The 22,102-nt window shown below is 43.6% G+C and overlaps 1 protein-coding gene across 1 annotated transcript in view; it reads right to left on the bottom strand.

Annotated features, from left to right (window-relative positions):
• Positions 1-11,255: 11,255 nt before the first annotated feature.
• The window catches only part of LOC126282016 (myrosinase 1-like), a 65,037-nt gene continuing 54,190 nt past the window's right edge, over positions 11,256-22,102 (bottom strand). Inside the window, exon 11 of the mRNA XM_049981409.1 lies at positions 11,256-11,631. Coding sequence (XP_049837366.1) covers positions 11,511-11,631 — 121 coding nt within the window. The 3' untranslated portion in view covers positions 11,256-11,510. The remainder of the gene's footprint in view (positions 11,632-22,102) is intronic.

The following is a 22,102-nucleotide window of genomic DNA, read 5'->3' as shown; positions in this document are numbered from 1 at the left end:
ATTGTGGACGGCTGTGATACAACACGCCATTTTCCAGAGCTTCATCAGCGCATCAGGGATTCCATGCGACAGAAGGTGGATGCATGTATCCTCGCTAACGGAGGACATTTTGAACATTTCCTGTGACAAAGTGTTTGAAGTCACTCTGGTACGTTCTGTTTGTGTGTTTCCATTCCATGATTAATGTGATTTGAAGAGAAGTAATAAATTGAGCTCTAACACGGAAAGTAAGCGTTTCCTTACACATGTCCACATAATACATTTTCTTTCTTTGTGTGTGAGGAATGTTTCCTGAAAGTTTGGCCGTACCTTTTTGTAACACCCTGCATATTTTAGACGCCTTTTCTACGCTCAGGCGTTCTTTGGTTATTTGTTCACTTGGTTATCGCCGCATTCTTTTACCTCCAGAACTGCCTGTTTCGTTCCGCCAGTCTTTACGTCTTCTCAGGTGCAAGAACTGTGTCCTACCTATGCAAAGTAGGATAGACGAAACAGGGCAAGTGTCGGAGGGCAGTCCCGCGATTCAATAGGTACATCGCTACCACCTTGTGTTCAGTATTCTAAGGAGGCGAAAAAGACATTGAAACGGAGGTAGTGAAGTAGCATACTATTGAATGGTATCCAGCACCAGAATGTCATTTCAAAAATGTGAAACATTTACGACTGTCACTGGGGAGAAGAAGTTGAAATAGATAACAGTCGTTACACACTAAAGAGCCAAAACATGGCTGATACTCTCCGTTATCGATATTCAAGGATAGCGATGTCAGTTCTCTTGGGAACGTCTTCCTCAACATCCAGCTAGGCGGCGGATGAGGCTTTAAACCACTATGCGCGGATCAGATCACGGTCTTGTCACCTCCAGGGAATGCAAGAGCAAGTAAGTCTTTTGGGAGTTGTTCTCATGCGGAGTTGATACTGCGTGGTTGGCACACAGTTTCTTTGGACTGAACTTCGATGATAGCATTAAAGTAGATGTTCGCAGGGTGATCTACAAATCAAAGGGAGCTCGACTTATATTTGGAGTCAAAGTCGAGTATTGATATGGAAGTGTTATGTTTACTAACCCAGCTAATTCTCCATCGAGATTACGTGTTGTCTATCCGCTGTTGAATGTGCTGTCTGTTTTATCTAAAGGTCAGTTGACGCAACAAGTGTAGGTGGTGCCATTTGAAAATTGACAGCACAAACGAATGAAGGGTGAGCTTTACAGTTTGATAGGAATACACTTTTAAACTTTGTTGTTAATAGATGCCAACGATTGATCTTCTTTAAAAGACTCAAGCTGTTTCAAAGCATTTTGTTCAAATCTATATAGTGAGTGGTACATCATGCGCTCAGACAGATATCTACGATCATTTTCTTTTGGGTAAGTGCCGTTAGGATTTTTATACTTGTGTTGTCGCTTATTGGTGCAGGGTTTCTAAAAATATATTCTGAAGAGCCAATGAAACTCGTGCACCTGCCTAATATCGTGTATGGCCCCACGAGCATGCAGAAGTGCCGTAATATGACGTGCCATGGACTCGATTAAGGTCTGAAGTAGTGTTGGATGGAATTGACACCATGAATCCTGCAGAACTGTCCATAAATCCGCAACAGCACGTAGATCTCGTCTTCTGAACAGCTCGTCGAGGGGCATCCCAGATATGCTCAACAATGTCAGTGTCTGGGGAGTTCGGTGGCCAGTGGAATTACTTAAACTCAAAATAGTGTTCCTGAAATCTGTCTGTAGCAGTTCTGGACGTGTGGGGTGCCGCATTGTCTTACTGAAATTGCCAAGTCCGTCGGAACGCACAATGTACATGAATGGAAGCAGGTGATCAGACAGGATCTCACATACGTTTCTCCTGTCAGAGTGGTATCTTGATGTATCAGGAGTCCCACTCCAACTGCACACGCCTCGCACAATTAGAGCGCCTCCACCAGCTTGAATAGTCCCCTGCTGAAATGCAGGGTACATGGATTCATGACGTTATCTCCATAACCATACACGTCCATCCGCCCAATACAATTTTAAACGAGACTCGTCCGACCAAGCTACATGTCTCCAGTTATCAAGTTCAATGTCGGTGTTGACGGATACAAGACGAGGCATAAAATTTTTGTCGTGCAGCCATCAAGGTGTAGCGGCACCACCATTTAAGATAGGGAAAGTTAGTTTTGTGCGATATTCGGAGCACTACAGCCAGGTGTGGGCCGGATTGCAGTGAGTTATGCATACCAATGGTTGTGAAGTAGAATGGAGGTCTCATGGGCCATCAAACCGTTGAAAAGGGTAAACGCAGAACTTTGTATGTCGCAAGTTACAAGAAGGGGCCCACTGGTGCAACTGGGGAGTGGTGCGTTCGTGACGTGAAGTGGCACATTAGCGAAACTGAGGCAGACAGCCGAGTATAAATAGGTGCCGTTTTCCAACGAGATTCATTCAAGTGTGGCTGCTCTCCTGGACGGTGGGTCGTGTTGCACCACCGGCTACAGGCAGCAACAGATGGGGCGCCAGCGTCCCAGCCCACGACGGGTCGTTGGTTAGACCCTCTGAGGCCGACGCGGGGTCTGTAGCCCGCCTGCCAGTGGTGGGCCACTCCACGGCTCGCTACTACCAGGTACAACAGCGTCGAAGGACGCAGCGGGCCGCTCGGCGGCTCCCAGCGGAGCAGGGCCGAGTCAACAGGGAAGAAGCTGGTGAGCTGGCTGCAGGTGCAGCCCTGACGACGCGATCCTACAAGGCTGACACACAGCACACATTGCACTGTCTCGCTGGGGCGGTGGCCTCAGCATTGTGGGACCCAGTGACGCAGACCGAGAGGAACAGAGCACTGTAGTGGAGACCAATAAATCATTTAGAAAGTTCTCGCCGAGTGTCAGTACGCCACATTTGGCACCTGATATCACTACATTTGGTGTCAGAATAGCGGACATCGCCTATCCAGTACGACATTGTAGCCCACCACCTGCATTACAGTCACAAGATTTGGTGAGTGCTGTCAAAATTGTAATTTTTAGGGTTGTCGTTTTCTTTCTTTTTTGTTTGTGTTTTGTGTATGGCATGTCAAGACCCACATTTTAGATGTTTTGCTTGGGCATGTTATTTTGTTGTTAGAATAAGTGTTAGTGTATTTGGGGCAGTAAGATCTTTTGTGGCTTTTGATTACAATTGTAGGGGTTTATGATGATATTGGGTGTGATGATACGGAGATGTAGGAAGTCAGGTTGTTCTTGTACTTAAACATTTTGTTTCGGGACTAACTGGGAACAAAAGCATAACAATGGCAGAGTCAAACACGCAGGGTGTGTCAGAATCAGAAATGATGCGGATTTTGACGGAAAAGGTAGCACAATTGTAGCGGACAATACGCAGTTGAGAAAGGAATTAACATCTAGAAATAATCTGGAAACCACATCTGATCAGTCGTTGTTGCCTAGGGTGCAGGAGATTGATCCAGCTGCCGCAAGTCTGATTATTTCGTTTTCTTGCAAGGCACCTGAGGATGTGCTTCGTTTGTGGAGGACTTGGAATTTCAGCTGCGATGAGAGGTTGGTCTGATGAACAGTTGTTACATGTAGCCAAGATTAGAATAACAATTGAAGTGAAAACATATTTAAGGTATTCGGAGGCCTTAAGGAAGGTAGGACAGTTTAAGCAGTTAAAGGAAGGGCTTTTACAAAGATGCAAGAAACAGAATAGCACTCTGTACTTTAGGGACAGGTTAAGTACAATGACAAAGAGACCTGGGGTAACGGTGGAGAAATTTGCGGACAGGATAAGGGAAATTAATGAATATACTTACGAGTTGGGTCAGAGCGATGAATTGAATAGTGTTCTGTTGTAGGAGGAGGATGGAAAGATGGACATATGAGAGGTGGAAAATCGTTAAAATGACAGAGGGGGCCCAAGACCCACCTAATGGGGCTGCGAATACGTATGAAAAGGTGGAATTTTCAGTGGTTGTATCCATAGGCACTAAAAATTATAAGATTTTGTTGGACACAGGGGCTCAAGAGTCAGTGGCTACTAAGAATGTAATGGGACAAAGGAAGTTAGACCCACCACGTTATAGGTTGCGTGGAGTGGGGGATAAGGAGGTCACGCCATTTGACTTTCGCATAGGGAAAGTCCGATTTAATGCATGCATGGAGGTAGTACTATGGGTAAGCGAAGGCTACGCCATGATCCTAGGAGTAGATTTCTTGCATCAGCATCCTGTCTGACCATGGACAACGAACTGTGGAACTTGGTGGAATGCTATTTCCGCTAGGGGAAACTATTGTCAATGCAGTAAGGCTTAATTCGCATGAGTGTGTGTTTAGTGGGACCGGGAAGTCGCTTTGGCCAAGTGTGGAGTCAAATCTACCTGTGAGTACGGTATGTGTTACTAAACCAATGGAAGACAATGAAGTTTTGGGTTCACTGGGTTGTTTTGAGAAACGTAGTGTTGTACGCGTACAGGAGGGAAACGACGGGCGAGTAGTTCACGTGAATGTGGATAATTTTAGCGCTGTGGACGTGAATTTGAGGAAAGGAAATTTACTAGCAAATTTGGGTGTGCAAGATGACGAATACTGATGTGCGAGAGGTAGGCGAGGCGATCAACCACCAACAGCCCATAGAACTGCACTGCGCGGCAAAATTAACACTTGAAAGGAGGACGAGAGCTTATGGAAAAATTATTGTGGGAGTTCAAGGATTTGTTTTTTTCCTCAAGGGCCGTTACCAGCAATTCCAATAGTTTAATATAGGATACCAACAGGGAATGAAGCACCTGTTTACCGTAAACCATACACAACACCGAGGTATTTACAGCAGATTGTGGATAACTTCATTGATCAGCAGCTTGCGGACGATGTTATAGATCACAGTAATAGTTGCTGGGAAGCAGGCATTGTCGTTGTGCCTAAACAATCTACGGATGAAACTAAGAAATACAGGTTCTGTTCTGACTACAGATACCTCAATAATAAGACAGTAACGGACGCATACCCCATTCCAAACATATCGGAGACTTTAGATCACATAGGACAGTGCCAGTACTTTTCTACGATGTATTTGACAAGTGGTTATCATCATTTAGAGGTGGCTCCAGAAGATCGCCCAAAAACTGCTTTCTCTACACTTGGATGACATTACCAATACATTAGAATTCCATTCTGTTTGGGAAACGCTCCGGCAAAGTTTCAGAGGTTGCTAGACAGTGTCTTGAGGGGTTTGAAACCACAGCAGTGACTTGTCTATTAGGATGACATTATAGTGTTTTTAAGTAGTATGGAGCAACATAGACAGCGCTTAAGGGAAGTCTTTATGAGAGTTTTGCAAATTTAGCACAGCTGTTGACACGATTGTTGCGGAAGAGTGCGAAATTTTAAAGGACAGAAAAGTGTCAGAAAGTGTTTGACAAACTAAAAGAAGTTTTAAAATCAAGTCCGGTTCTTGTGTTTCCCGATTTTGAAAAGGAGTTTATACCAGTGTGCGATGCATCGAATCAGGCATTAGGGTGAGTTATTAGTCAGGAAATTGATGGGAAAGAACATCCCGTAGCCGATGTGTCCAGGCAGTTGAATGCCGCAGAGAGGAATTACTCAACAACTGAGACGGAGATGCTTAGCGTCATCTACGGAATCACTTACTTTAAATGTTATTTATATGGGAGAAGATTTCGGTTAGTGACAGATCATGCTGCATAGAAGTGGTTGCTGTGGTTGAAGGATCCGTCCACTAGACTCACTCGATGGGCTATAGGGTTTAGTGAATTCGACTACAAGATGGTGCACAAGCCTGGGAAGAAGCATGGTAATGCGGATGCACTAAGTAGGAAGGTGACGAAAGTAAAAGTCATGACCCAGCAGTATGGCAAAAATTACAGGACGTGGATAACGATTGTTAGTTGTACCCGACACATCCTCAGTTTAATGTGTGCGACGGTCTTCTGTGCAGGAAAACGGAAGTTAGGGAAAGGGTAGTAGTGCCAGAGAAGTTGAGGAATAAGCTATTAAAAGAAGCACATGATCACGTGTTATCTGGTCATGGAGGGTGAAGAGCAACGAATAGGAGAGTGGCAGTGAGGTATTGGTGGAGAGGTAGGAAAGAAGATATGGATCAGTAGGTCAAAATTGTGTACCATGTGCGCAGAGAGTAGATTTGAGTCGGGAACAGATACAGCTACAATAATTACCCGAAGCGCCATGTCCATTGTCTATGCGCGGGATTGATGTCTTAGGACATTTTAGAAGAACACCTTCGGAGAACAGATTCGTTCTGACAATAATAGACCGTTTTTCGAAGTACGTAAAGATGGTATCTATGCCAAATCAACAGGCAGCGATGGTCGCGCAAGCGTTAGTAAACAACTGGATTTTGAACTTTGGTGTACCGGAGACAATAATCACTGACGAAGGAACCAACTTCACGTCGGATTTAATGAAGGAGCTGTGTAAATTGTTGAACGTAAATAAGTTGAGAACGAATGCGTTGCATCCACTGACCAACGGAAGGACAGGACGGGTATCCAGAACAATCGGGGAGATGTTGAGTTTTTATGTGGATTCTCATCACCATCAATGGGACGAGTGTTTGAAGCATACTGTATGCGCTTACAATGCAAAAGTCCATAGAAATACCGGTTTGTCTCCATATGAGGTAGTGTACGAGCGAAAAATGTCGTCACCGTTTGATTTAGTGAAGCTGCAGAAAGGAAGGACCGGAGAATCTGTACGTCAGTTCGCTAGAACAATTCCGCATGTTTGGAAGCGGGTACAAAACGCGAATACGAAACTTTGGTAAGGCAGGGAGACACAGTGAAGCGGAAAGGAAGTTTACCCCAGTATAGAGGCTGTCCAGCACCTACAGGCAGAAAGGGAAAACGAAGAAGTTCCTCGCGAGGTATCAACTGGCATACCAAGTTGTTGAAACCACATCTCCCGTTAATGTTAAGCTTCAGCTGCCAACTAGAACAACGATAGTACACATTGGGCGGTTATGGCCATTTAAGGGTTGCCTGGATGTGATTCTAAGCGTGTGACAGGAAGTAAAGAGGAAGAAAGAGAGAGTGAAGAGAGGTGCTAAGCGCAGAGAAAACCAGGAATATAGACTACAGCATGAAGTATCATATGCTTTGCGATCCAGAAAGTGGTAGAGTCTTTGTCCTGTCACTCAAAAGGAAAAGTACAGCGTCTGACGTATGTGGAGCGTTGTTGGAGGAGAAATCAAACACCGTTCTGGAGAAATAAATGCGGCGGAGTAAATTTTGCGGCGAAGCCGTAATAAATATATGTTGAACGTTGTCAGTGTCATACGATTTCCTGTTTAAATGATGATCCCTGTTTTCAGGTCACTGAGAAGATGTGTAGCGTCTGAAGCATGTAGAGTGTTGTTGGAGGACACATCAAACGCAGTTCTGGTGGAATAAAGGCGTCGGGCTAAATTTTGCGGCAAAACCGTAATAAACGTGTTCAACGATGTCAGAGTCGTACGATTGCCTGTTTAAATTTTTAGTTATAGACAGTGCTGGGTCAGGAAAGTCGCGTCTATTGCACCAGTTCGCATTATATAAATTTAAGAATGGAAGTAGCCACAAATCGACGTTGAGTTTGAATCAAAAATAGTGAATGTTTGAGGAAAATCTGTGAAGCTACAAATATGGGATACGTGCACGGTGTAGTTATTTTTAGGCAGGGGGAAAGGAAAAGACTGTCTAAGGGACATCGTAGAGCTAAAATTGAGCTTGCAAGCGGGTCAGGATGCATTGGATCTTTACCATCTACGAGAATTTGGAAATAGTAGCAAATTGTTTTGAGCATGGAGTATTTGCAGAAGCGAAACGTATAGAGTTAGAGGGGAGCGGGATTTTAATCAATGGAACTAAAAAAGCCATTTCGATGGGGTTTCGTTGAATGGTTTACACTCTGACACTTGTTGATTACCCAGCATTGAAATCTGCAGCAGTTTGAGGAAGGGTTGCACTTCTATCAAACAGAACGATTCTCAACAGTCCTTGTTCAAGCGTTCTTCCAGAATCTTTTTCCAACTGCAGCGGTACCGGAGATTTGATGTTTTACCGGATTTCTTATATTCACGGTACACTCGTGAAACGGTCTTACACGAGAGTCTCCACTTCATCACTACCTCGGAGATGCTGTGTCCCATCGCTTGTGCACTGACTGTAACACCACGTTCCGACTCACATACACCTGTATAACCTGCCATTGTTGTACTATATTGGCGTTACCGACTGTAGCTCCGTATTCTGCCTGTTTACATGTCTCTGTAGTTCAATACACATGCCTACACCTGCTTCTTTGGCGCTTCAGTGTATATGAGCAGGCACGTTTACTGTCGCTAAGTGTTTTTAGTTGCTTTAAAGGCAAACATATTTTTATATCTGTGTTCTGGATTAACATGTTTCAGACAGCTCACTGCGTTTTGAAAGGCCGGACACGGCGGTTATTTTTGAAGTTGTTGTGAGCAGACTACAGGCAATAGAGATGGATGGAATAAGCGGGGCAGTCGGGATATCCAGGACAGAGCGTAGAAGAAATGAGGAAATTATAGTGTGGGCCACTTACGATGAATGGTGCAAGGATAACGGCTTAAAGCGACCCTGGAAAGGTTGCCACCAGGAAGGAGGAAGTGTGGATGGTCGAGATTTACACGGTGATCGGGATAATTACAATGATGATGAAGAGAGTTCTCGAAGATGAAGACTGCAATGGTCTTGAAAGCTGGCGAATAGGAACAGAAGGCAGCTGCTGAAGTGTGTAGAAGCCCTTAAAAGTAAGTACAGTAACTATTATTATTGTCCTTGTTGCTATTAACAGTAGTGGCAGTTCTCAGATACAAAGCATTACCAGTCTAAAGTCTTCCAGTTGCTGACATGTCAGAAATAAGGAATCAGGCAGTCATGTAACTTACTATGTATTGTGCACACAGTTTAACCAGCAGTTCAAGGTGTGGATGAATCAAATGTCACTAGAGACGAAAACGGTTCTGAAGGAGCATGTTTTGTGACAAGAGCATATCTGCACAGTGGAAAGCCAGTTTTCTTTTCTGAGCTGTAGCTGAGAGTACCATTCACGAGTCACTGGGAATTACTTCATCATTCTAACAGAAAACGTGTTTAGAAATAAGCTGTACCAACTATCTCCTTATCTCATTAGTTCGTGATTTAATAAAACGTCAGCAAAGCTAAGTCTCAATAAACCTTTCGCAATTTTAAAAATTGAAGTGCTTAAAGAAAGATCCTTGCTCTAAACTTCAGTTAGACGACAGTGTTGATGATGGTGGGGGCAGGGCTGAGACAGCGGGACAGTAGAGGGGAGAGGCGGTTTACTAGCGAATGTATGATTACACTCAGGGTTGACGGTCTTGGAAAGGTTGATTGTGTTGTGTTTTATTGTGCTGTGCTGTCCGAGCAGAATAACTGTACACGTCACAATCCCAGAACCGCACAGTACTTTGAGGAATATTATAGTGAACAGATGAGATTCTCCTGATCTGCACCCGTCGGAAAGCATGTGGGATGTGTCGGGCGCCAGTTCCACGACCACGATATAACGACCCGTAATTTACGGGAAGGCCCGTAGACATCTGATGTCACAGACTTCTGGAAAGCTGGAGAGTTCATTTCCAATACATACTATGCACAATAACTCCTCTATTCCGTTACAAAAGTGGATAAACTAGCGCTTAAATAGGTAGTCACATTGATTTCGCTGATCTACTCATAGTCGATTTTAAGCTTTTAAATTTTCGCTGCCGCTTGAAATTTTGGAGTACTCTGCTGCGATTCTAAATCGTGTTGAAAAGTATCATTTTCCATTTATCGTGTATTGTAGTGCTCTACATTAGAATTTGACGTTAACATATAAATATAAGCTATATCAAAAAATTCACACAATTACCGATAGGTACGCGAACTGAACAGTTCCCTTTGTACACATTAATCACACAAATTCCGTATTTTTCGAAAATGAATGCTTTCACTTTGGTTTTATCTTGGAGCGTTTGGAATTTCAAAAAAATTGGATGATTTCTTCAAGAGAGAGAATTACCCGAATAGAGCAAGTCAAGAACGGTTTGTCCAACTCTGGCCCTAATGAAAGCAGTTTTTAGGCTTAGCAGTGATTGAAACAATTGACAGATTTCCGCCTGAGGGATACCGTGGAAAATTCTGTCCAAATGGCCCGTTAGATTGTCAAAATCCGGAGCTGGTTGGAGTGCCGTGCATATAATAATCCGAACGTTCTCAGTTCCTTTATCTTGCTGTAATATAATCTCTGGATGTCTTGCCATGCAGACCATCACTCCTGCCAGTCTGGCCGTACGATGGGCGACAATGTCTAGCATCCCACTGCCGTCCGGTGCATCGCTACACATTTCTTCGGCCTGGATTCTCATCGACTGGAGCAAAGTTGCCTTCAGCGATGAGCCTCTCCTCGAACTGCGCCCCGATCACAAGAGAAGACGTGTATGGAGACGACACAGACATTTGTGAGTCTACACATGTGCATCACATTCACAGATTTCTGTCCCATTCGAACAGTTCTTTCGTGGTGTTTTTTTTTTATTCCTCTGGCTTAGAGTGTATTTCTGAATTCTTGTAAGTAAATAAACGTATCACCTCTGTCAGTCTTTCTGAGGTACTTACTGGTATTGCCTAAGCTTATCTATATACTTTCAGTTTTTATGTATGTTGTATGTTAACTGGGGACCTAGAAAGGACGGAGAGGTTCCGTTCACAGTGCAGTCGCAGTGGTCCACAACCACACGACGACTACCGCAGTCCACTTCACCGCTCCGCTGCCCCACACCGAACTCAGGGTTATTTTGCGGTTCACCCGCCGATGAAACACCCCCCCCCCCTCCTCCCCAAGCCGGGAACATCACACACCAGACGAGTGTAACCCCTAAGTTTGCATGGTACAGTAATGGTGGTGTATGCGTACGTGGAGAACTTGTTTGCCGAGCAATCCCCGACATAGTATAGCTGAGGTGGAATAAGGGTAAACAGCCCGCATTCGACGACGCAGATAGAAAACCGCCTAAAAACCACCCACAGACTGTCTGGCTTACCGAACCTCGACACAAGTCCGCCAGGCGGATTCGTGCCGGGGACCAGGTGCTCTTTTACACTCCGGAAAGCCGTGCGTTACGCCGCTCAGCTAACCAGGAAGGCGTTCCAGTTTATTGCATTGGTTTTCTTTCACCTTTTACACCGTTACGTGATGCTAGTCTATTTTAAATAAATTTGGTAAAACAAAGGTTTGCTCTACAGAAGAGTGAGTGTATATTGAGAAATTCATAAAAAGACTAGGTGAGAGTCCTGTGATTAATAAACTTATATCAGAGAAACAAATAATTACTCTGTTCTACAGAGCAATTCTTTTAAACAACTACTTTAACAATTCTTGAAACAAATGATATTTGTATCACCAGTAATGAATAATGTTTATTTCCAATGGTCAAACATAACGACAGATGGAACATTAATGCAGCTGTAGGCGACATGTCTTTAGCTTCAGCTCAGTTCAGGCAGCTGTTTGTTAAGGAAGATGTCCGCCATGAAAGCCGCCGAATCCTTCGGAGTTCTCGTTCGGTTTGGGCTGTTGAAGTCCACCTCGTACAATCCGAATTTCTTCCTGCACAAAAAAGGAAAACTATAGTATGCATTCTTAGTGATATCTAATATTTAAGCGCAGTTACTTCTGATAAATTTCGGCGTATACTAACTGCTACCCTCAAGATATTAAAACCTTCGGAATCCTATTGATATGCGCTAATACATACTACTAACATGTTAGTTGCGAAAATCAACGGTTACTGTATGTTATAAGTGTTTTCAAGGTAATTAATGGTCGGTGTTCAATGTTGATAGATGCAATATATTGACGAATGGGGAAGCGAAAGGTATGCTTTGAAGGGCTCCATATAGACAGAGCAACAGATGACGAAAGATATATGCTAATCTCAATTCCAGACATGTACGTGGAAGCATACACAGTCCTATTCCACAAGTCTGGAACCGGGCGACCACTACGGTCACAGGTTCGAATCCTGCCTCGGGCATGGATGTGTGTGATTAGGTTTAATTAGTTCTAAGCTCTAGGCGACTGATGACCTCTGAAGTTAAGTCGCATAGTGCTCAGAGCCATTTTAAGCCTTTTCCACAGCATTCATGAAAGCACAGAACATCGGGGCCACGGAACATGAATTAAGGATAAAATCTCTTTTCCTGAAACGTGGTATTATATCAGCTACTTGCGACTTCTTATGTTGATACATGCTGTACAACAGTGTAAATCAAACGTCAGCTCTGTCTGTGGCATAGGTTCTAAATATATGATTTCCTAAGGTATGACATTCGTATTGTATAAGTTTAATTCGCGCGGATGAATTGCTGTAGCGTGCAGTATAAATCAATAAGTGGTATCGTCAGAAGAGTGGTGTCACATAGTATATATAACTGGTGTCCGTTCTTCTGAGGAAGAAGTACCTGAGAATGTACGCTTGGAGCGCAACATTACATGCTAGTGCAACATGGACTGTAGGAAAACCGGAAAACACGAGAATCGAAGCATTTTAGATGTGGTGCTACAAACAAATGTTGAATATTAGGTAGATTGATAAGGTAATGAAAGAGGAGGTCCTGCACAGAATCGGAGAGAAAGGAAAATGTGGAAAACACTGACAAGGAGATGGGACAGGGTGACAGGACGTCTCTTAAGGCATCGAAAAATGACTTCCACGGTACCAGACACAGTTGTAGAGGGCAAAAACTATAGAGGAAGACAGACATTGGAATACATCCAGCAAACAATTGTGGAGGTAGGTTGCTGGTGCTACTCTGAGATGAAGAGGCTGTGACGGAATAGGAATTCGTAGTGGGCCGCATCGGTCCAGACAGAAGACTGACGACACAAAAAAAAAGACAAGGAAAAAAAACACAATTCTTCCGGATGTATCTGAAAGAACAGACACCGCATTTATATAACTTAGGCGACGACAGGCAGTGAACTCCCCTGAGCAGATACATACCAGGCTCTAACTCTTACGGGAATCAGAAAAGTGCCCTGTAATGAGGACAGTGGGCAACGGGCACCCATTAGTTGTGTATGGAAAGATTGAGAATTCGTGCCTGGCAGGAGGTGTGCTAGGGGAGCCCACGCAGTCGCGATAACCACTGTCTCCAGATGACGTAGCTGTCAGTGGTTCAGGCTATTAAGCAGAAGATTCGACTTCGAATCCCAGTCCGATACAAATTTGCAACTTTCCCCATTGTTTTAAATCAATGCCCGCTAGCAGCCAATGCCTGTAATTCTGCTGTGTCCCCTAGAAAAGTTGGTCTCTCGCGATGGAACCACAAGCTAAGACACTTGGTGCCAGACGCGCCCATGAATGAGGGAGGTCGAGGAAGACATGCCCTCAAGAGGTTCCGTACGCCACCGCTGCTGGATGTCTACTTACGTCAGAGCGCACGGCCTCTAGCATTGCTCTTTGATAGCTGAGTCTGATAGCAGAATCATGACAGTTCAGATTCATTATTCAGGACTGTCAATCAAATCTATAGTTAAACGTGTAGCTATCTGCGGCAAAAAGCACCTGCGAAATGAACTAAACTGTGAAGGGAAGGAAAACGCCTAGCAACAGCACAATGAAACTTGTCAAAATTGCGATCTGAAATAAGAAAGTTAGGTATCTGAAGAACAAATGGTTGTTATATCGACCTTTTTACGAGACGCGCCTATTTCCTTATGCGAAGAAGTTGTTACAATTAGGAATCTCTGCGTGGACCTTACAGGGGAGTATTGACGTAGGTGCGGAATGTTTCACATCTAAGTCAGTGCTTTTCCTGAATTTCTTGAACTGATGAAATCAATTGTTTACCATCATAGAGCTCACGGAGATCTTTTTTGTGCGGGCTGTGCCGCTAACTACCTTCATCTTAAGTGCGCCACACAGCAATGATATTAGGCCCTTTGCCTAACTTCCACAGAAGGAAAGCGATAATTTATTTTACTGAAAAACGAGGATAATAACGTGTGTACGTGGTGTAGTTACGTATCTTCTGTACAACAACAGTTAATTAACTACCGACCTAGGAATACGGTACAGGAAAGAAATACGAATCACCTGATATGCTGTTACATGCCGCCTTGTACCTTCACTAAAATCTACTACTTCTATTACTACCGGTGCCACCACTCTACTACCACTAGACACAACATCTCCAACCTACCTTATGGTATCCGACGGAGTGAACATTGACTACCACTGTCAATTCCGCCCTCCCCCTCCACCTTCACCCTCCCTAGAGCATGGGGAGAACGACTGCTGGTACGTCTCCAAATGGGTTCGAATCTCTCCAAACTTTTCATTATTGGTCTTTTCACTTGATTTGTCTTTCCGTATGTTCCCTCTACCTTTCAGCCAGCCCTCCATTGCCTTGTAATAGCCTGTCATTGGAGCTATTCATACGATACTACTCTTATTTCTTTTCTTTTTTTCCTATAGCCCATACCTGTCTTTCCCAGGATCATGGTTACTTCTACAGATCTGCATTTTTGTTGTAGAATTTGTTGCCTTAGCATTGTGCACTTCCATTCGATTCCTTATTTTGGAAGCCAGTATTCCTTTTTATCATTTTGAAATTTTGAAAACATTTACCTTGCTTTCTGTGAGTAATATAGAATTAAGGATGGGTCCCCTAATCGTCAGACATAATTCACCACAGTTGTCGCATCCTAAATGGGTTTTTCTTTTCATTTTTCTGAATTACGTAAGGTTTATATTTATGTTAAGAAATATGTAACACCGGATTTTTTTGTTATTTAAATTACATACGTACTTTACCTTCTACTTTAGACTCTGTGTGTCCTGTGGCTGCCACTCTAAATCAACCAAAGGTCTAAATTAGTTCCCATGCCGTCTGCAAACATTAGGGATGTTAGGATTTCGTCTGCAGCGAATTTGTATGTATGATCCAACATTTAAACTGCATATTCCGGTAAAAATCGTGGTACATACCCCTTCTTCTCCTTAATATTACTGTAAGAGACTTGTCCTGATCAGTGGCTGGTTTTTATTTGCGTGCAGACCGTGTTTTGATGTTTTTGTGTAGTTAGAGTGACGTGCGGACATCGGCCAAAGTTTTGTGAAGTTTAGGTATGGGGAAGTATTCGGTGTGTTTTATTAGTCATTAACCATGTTTCGTATTTTAACAGTGTTTACTCAGCGTAGTCTCTGGCTCGTTCGTAAATACTGGGTTTTACTATAATGCTGTGACTTGGACACACGCTTCACTGCACCAAATTTGCAGTATCTCGTCTGTCATAGAGGGATTTGTACTGGGCTTTATTTATTTGTCTATTTGACTGCTGGATTCACAATTTCATCTTTATGCCTAATGCTCTCTTTGAAATTCTCAACAAGCGTTATATCTATTAATTTACCCAGGTATCAACTCCTCAGTTCCGTAACTTCCTACAGTTCCTTCAATTTGGCTTTGTAGTTAATTATGGTCAAAATCCACTTCTACCCTATAATCGGTCGGAAATTTCGGAATCGCTGACTTACCATCATTTCATCTGTCTCAAGTCTTCGAGTATTTCCACACCTCTTCCGTTTCTTCCAAGTGTACAACATCCATTCATGATTCTTAAACCAAGTATGTGCAATGATTAAGCAGTAGTTCGTGAAAAATACTTCCAGGCGGCTTACCCATTTATTCCATCCCACAGTCAGTGTTTTCATACTATTCTCCTTCATATTTTTCCCATCACCAAATTACAATGCCCCATAACAATTGAATCTTGGTCTCCACTAACTGAATAAGTTCTCTCACCTCATTATACTGCCTTTTGATTTCTTTAGCGCTGTGGGAGATGGTACGCACATATGGTTGTACGACTGCGGTAGATATTGTCTTCACGTCGATGCGGACTGCGATAGCGCGTTAACTAATCAGCTCATACTAGGAAACGCGTTTTCTTATTTTCTTGTTCATTGTTAGACCTTATTATTCTTAACTGTATTTGCGTTGTTAAGCCTATACTCGTCTGTCGTTATGTCCAGTTCTTTATGCTACCCCACTTCACTAATTCCCACTCCACAGAACTATATCACATTCATTTATCTTCCCGTATAGACCTAGATTTCTTTTGATATAAAGTGCCAATGTCCTCATGACCAGTCTCCTCACCCCTCCTCCCTGTCCGTTCTTCGGTATTACGAATAAGGGATTTTTTCCCCTCTCTAATGTTTAACACAATACGACGCCGTCATCTACATCTACATCTACATGACTACTCTGCAATTCACATTTAAGTGCTTGGCAGAGGGTTCATCGAACCACAATCATACTATCTCCCTACTATTCCACTCCCGAACAGCGAGCGGGAAAAACGAACACCTAAACCTTTCTGTTCGAGCTCTGATTTCTCTTATTTTATTTTGATGATCATTCCTACCTATGTAGGTTGGGCTCAACAAAATATTTTCGCATTCGGAAGAGAAAGTTGGTGACTGAAATTTCGTAAGAAGGTCTCGCCGCGACGAAAAACGTCTATGCTGTAATGACTTCCATCCCAACTCGCTTACCATATCTGCCACACTCTCTCCCCTATAACGCGATAATACAAAACGAGCTGCCCTTTTTTGCACCCTCTCGATGTCCTCCGTCAATCCCACCTGGTAAGGATCCCACACCCTGCAGCAATATTCTAACAGAGGACGAACGAGTGTAGTGTAAGCTGTCTCTTTAGTGGACTTGTTGCATCTGCTAAGTGTCCTGCCAATGAAACGCAACCTTTGGCTCGCCTTCCCGACAATATTATCTATGTGGTCCTTCCAACTGAAGTTGTTCGTAATTTTAACACCCAGGTACTTAGTTGAATTGACAGCCTTGAGAATTGCACTATTTATCGAGTAATCGAATTCCAACGGATTTCTTTTGGAACTCATGTGGATCATCTCACACTTTTCGTTATTTAGCGTCAACTGCCACCTGACACACCATACAGCAATCTTTTCTAAATCGCTTTGCAGCTGATACTGGTCTTCGGATGACCTTACTAGACGGTAAATTACAGCATCATCTGCGAACAGTCTAAGAGAACTGCTCAGATTGTCACCCAGGTCATTTATATAGATCAGGAACAGTAGAGGTCCCAGGACGCTTCCCTGGGGAACACCTGATATCACTTCAGTTTTACTCGATGATTTGCCGTCTATTACTACGAACTGCGACCTTCCTGACAGGAAATCACGAATCCAGTCGCACAACTGAGACGATACCCCATAGCTCCGCAGCTTGATTAGAAGTCCCTTGTGAGGAACGGTGTCAAAAGCTTTCCGGAAATCTAGAAATACGGAATCAACTTGAGATCCCCTGTCGATAGCGGCCATTACTTCGTGCGAATAAAGAGCTAGCTGCGTTGCACAAGAGCGATGTTTTCTGAAGCCATGCTGATTACGTGTCAATAGATCGTTCCCTTCGAGGTGGTTCATAATGTTTGAATACAGTATATGCTCCAAAACCCTACTGCAAACCGACGTCAATGATATAGGTCTGTACTTAAATGGATTACTCCTACTACCCTTCTTAAACACTGGTGCGACCTGCGCAATTTTCCAATCTGTAGGTACAGATCTATCGGTGAGCGAGCGGTTGTATATGAGTGCTAAGTAGGGAGCTATAGTATCAGCGTAATCTGAAAGGAACCTAATCGGTATACAATCTGGACCTGAAGACTTGCCCGTATTAAGCGATTTGAGTTGCTTCACAACCCCTAAGGTATCTACTTCTAAGAAACTCATGCTAGCAGATGTTCGTGTTTCAAATTCTGGAATATTCCATTCGTCTTCCCTGGTGAAGGAATTTCGGAAAACTGCGTTCAATAACTCCGCTTTAGCGGCACAGTCGTCGATAACAGTACCATCGGCACTGCGCAGCGAAGGTATTGACTGCGTCTTGCCGCTTGTGTATTTTACATACGACCAGAATTTCTTCGGATTTTCTACCAAATTTCGAGACAATGTTTCGTTGTGGAACCTATTAAAGGCATCTCGCATCGAAGTACTTGCCAAATTTCGCGCGTCTGTAAATTTTAGCCCATCTTCGGGATTTCGCGTTCTTCTGAACTTCGCATGCTTTTTCCGTTGCCTCTGCAACAGCGTTCGGACCTTTTTTGTGTACCACAGGGGATCCGTTCCATCTCTTACCATTTTATGAGGTATGAATCTCTCAATTGCTGCTGCTACTATATCTTTGAATTTGAGCCACATCTCGTCTACATTCACATAGTCAGTTCGGAAGGAATGGAAATTGTCTTTTAGGAAGGCTTCTAGTGGCACTTTATCCGCTTTTTTAAATAAAATTATTTTGCGTTTGTTTCTGATGGGTTTGGAAGAAATGGTATTGAGCCTAGCTACAATGACCTTGTGATCACTAATCCCTGTATCAGTCATGATGCTCTCTATCAGCTCTGGATTGTTTGTGGCCAAGAGGTCAAGTGTGTTTTCGCAACCATTTACAATTCGCGTGGGTTCGTGGACTAACTGCTCGAAATAATTTTCGGAGAATGCATTTAGGACAATCTCGGAAGACGTTTTCTGCCTACCACCGGATTTGAACAAGTATTTTTGCCAACATACCGAGGGTAGGTTGAAGTCCCCACCAACTATAACCGTATGAGTGGGGTATTTATTTGTTACGAGACTCAAACTTTCTCTGAACTGTTCCGCAACTGTATCATCGGAGTCTGGGGGTCGGTAGAAGGAGCCAATTATTAACTTAATTCGGCTGTTAAGTATAACCTCCACCCACACCAATTCGCACGGAGTATCTACTTCGACTTCACTACAAGATAAACCACTACTGACAGACACAAACACTCCACCACCAATTCTGCCTAAACTATCTTTCCTGAACACCGTCTGAGACTTCGTAAAAATTTCTGCAGAACTTATTTCAGGCTTTAGCCAGCTTTCTGTACCTATAACGATATCAGCTTCTGTGCTTTCTATTAGCGCTTGAAGCTCAGGGACTTTTCCAGCGCAAGTACAACTATTTACAACTATAATTCCGACTGTTCCTTGATCCAAGCACGTCCTGTAATTGCCAAGCACCCTTTGACATTGCAGCCCATCCCGCACTTTCCCGAGGCCTTCTAACCTAAAAAACCGCCCAGTCCACGCCACACAGCCTCCGCTACCCGTGTAGCCGCCAGCTGAGTGTAGTGAACTCCTGACCTATTCAGCGGAACCCGAAACCCCACCACCCTATGGCGCAAGTCAAGGAATCTGCAGCCAATACGGTCGCAAAACCGTCTGAGCCTCTGATTCAGACCCTCCACCCGGCTCTGCACCAAAGGTCCGCAGTCGGTTCTGTCAACGATGCTGCAGATGGTGAGCTCTGCCTTCATCTCGTAAGCAAGACCGGCAGCCTTCACCAAATCAGATAGCCGCTGGAATCCAGAGAGAATTTCCTCAGATCCAAAGCGACACACGTCATTAGTGCCGACATGTGCCACCACCTGCAGCTGGCTGCACCCTGTGCTCTTCATGGCATCCGGAAGGACCCTTTCCACATCAGGAATGACTCCTCCCGGAATTCACACGGAGTGCACACTGGATTTCTTCCCCTCCTTAGCCGCCGTATCCCTAAGGGGCCCCATTACGCGCCTAACATTGGAGCTCCCAACTACCAGTAATCCCACCCTCTGCGATTTCCCGGACCTTGAAGGCTGAGAATGATCCTCTGAAACAGGCCAGGCAGCTGCATCTGGCTCAGCCAGAGACAGTGCCTGAAACCTGTTTGTCAGACGCGCCGGGGAGGCTTTCTGATCAGCCTCCGGGGACGCCTTTCGCTGCCTGCCACGCCTTGGAACGACCTCCCAATCAACCACAGAATCAATCATAGAAAAATACGGTAAAGCTTCTTGACCTCGGGAAATAGAATAGCTTTCGTTTCCCCTAATATTCAGTGCAATACAGTACCGACATAGCAAAGCCGAGCTACAACGCCAGATTGGTCGATCATCCAGGCTGTGCCTCTATCGTCAGTTTATTCCTCAAGAGAACATCTACAACCCCTTATAATTTACCTATTTCATTTTGTTACACCCTGTAATAAAGTGGTTCACTGCATAAACCATTTGCGGAATAATGCGAAGGGACTGGAGAATTTTTCGTATTTCTGAAGACTTAAAAGCATCCTTGATTAATACAAAGATGCACTGCCAGATCCTTACTATGTTTGTACAGACAGTTTCTGAAGGAGGAAAGCGCGCATTTAAAATTGTGATTGTTACGTGGGAATCACAAAGAAAATTAGAGTTCTCGCATCACCAAGTATTTATTTGTCGAAGTTTCGAAGACGCCACTGTGTTTTTCCATGATAACAAAAGGAATAATCAGAGCGATGTTCTTCAAATTCACCTAAGCTATACACTAGCGCGACTCCAAATATTTGTCGTAGTGTATCTCTGCGATACTTGTTTTCGATCTTTAACTGCGTCCTTTCGCTGTGACAATTTTCTGCTTGCTTGACAGAGTCAATGGGAATCGACGTGCAATTCATAACAGGGAAGTTTATGCGGAAAGTATAGGCCTAGGACCCTCGCAGGAACAAAATACAAAACTTATTGAGAAGTAAAAAGAACGTGCATGAACTCACATTGATCGTTCTTTGAATGTAACCACTACTAACTGATATGTTCCTTTAGACTTATTTTTATCTCAAAATAATAGTTTTGACAAGTATAAACTCTTTTAGGATTTGTCTGTCTTCATGTTTGTCAGCTATTTTAAGCACTTCCTTGCGGACTGCGAAGGTACGTCTGACTGTAAAACATAAACTTAGGTTGTGTGAAATGTCACAGATATTAAAGTACTATGGGCTCTCATGCTGGGGTTCAGGGGCTTTCATGGATCAACGTTTCATCCCCCTCTGCTGACATCTTCAAGGTAGGGGAACGGGCACACGGGGTGGGTTGTTGATTCTATCAATGTGCTGTCCACGCACTGCCTCCCTACTCTGCCGGCAGTAAAAGTTCTGTGCTCCCACGCAAAGGTGTGACGTTATATGGTTTCAGAACTTTGCGCTTTGGGTGTTGCCGGGTGCTACGGTGGAATAGTGGCTCACAGCTTTTAGGAACTAAATTCAGATGCCACTCCGTGTTACGCCATTCTCCTTCCTGTAAAATTATTGGCTTGTTTAAATATATCTTTAGCTTCTCTGTGAGCATATCGTAGAGAAGTGACTGAACAGTCAACTGTAGAAGGGGAAAAACAGATCGGTCCACTGCTGTGGAACATGATTTGCAAGCAGGTAGTACGAGAGTGTGTAAAGGCTACAAGGGCAGCAAAAAACACATCAACACGTTTGATCGGAAGGAAGAGGGCTTAACATGGCACCGTTGTGCGCTGCGCCTAGTAATTGATTCGACCACGATTTAATATCTCGGAATGTTTGAGTAAGTGTAAGTTATAGGTCTGTCCTAAACTGTTCATTCTTTGTCATCGAGATTATTGAGTAAATTGAAACATTACGAGTCGTAAGGTCACAGAGCAAAGTTGGAAAATGGTTCAATGGTGGTAGGAGAAACGATTTCTTTTTTCAGGATACGGAGACGATTTTTTCTGATTCTAGACAGTTACAAATTGAATCAGACCCTTATTCGTGGAAGAAAAAGAATAATGAATGGTATCCCATTGTTGTATGAGACGTTGATAGATAATTCAGTCACCGAATAGGGAATGCTTTTCTTTCTCCGCACAGAATGAAACCTCTGCTCACCCCCACCTAACATTGGTGATGAACATTTTTCCACCACCGGAAGTCGAACCGACTAATTGGTAGTCTAGAACCAGAGCACAGTAAGAGGGCGTGTTGAAAAATAATGCCAACAAAATCTTGTGCTCTTAAAGCATTGTCAACAAAAATAATTTTATTAACATTCTTCATGACTACATATTTACAATCCTCTTCCGCTAGGGGACTCCAGATTGTCGCCTGTAAAATGTCGATGTGTATCGTAACTAGGCTGGTGAGTGAGGAACAGCGCAGTGTAATCGAGTTTCGAATTCGAAAATTCATTTCCACACACAGAG

This window comes from Schistocerca gregaria, chromosome 7 (assembly GCF_023897955.1).
Source record: "Schistocerca gregaria isolate iqSchGreg1 chromosome 7, iqSchGreg1.2, whole genome shotgun sequence".
Taxonomy (NCBI): domain Eukaryota; kingdom Metazoa; phylum Arthropoda; class Insecta; order Orthoptera; family Acrididae; genus Schistocerca; species Schistocerca gregaria.
This window is presented reverse-complemented; position numbering and strand designations above follow the sequence as displayed.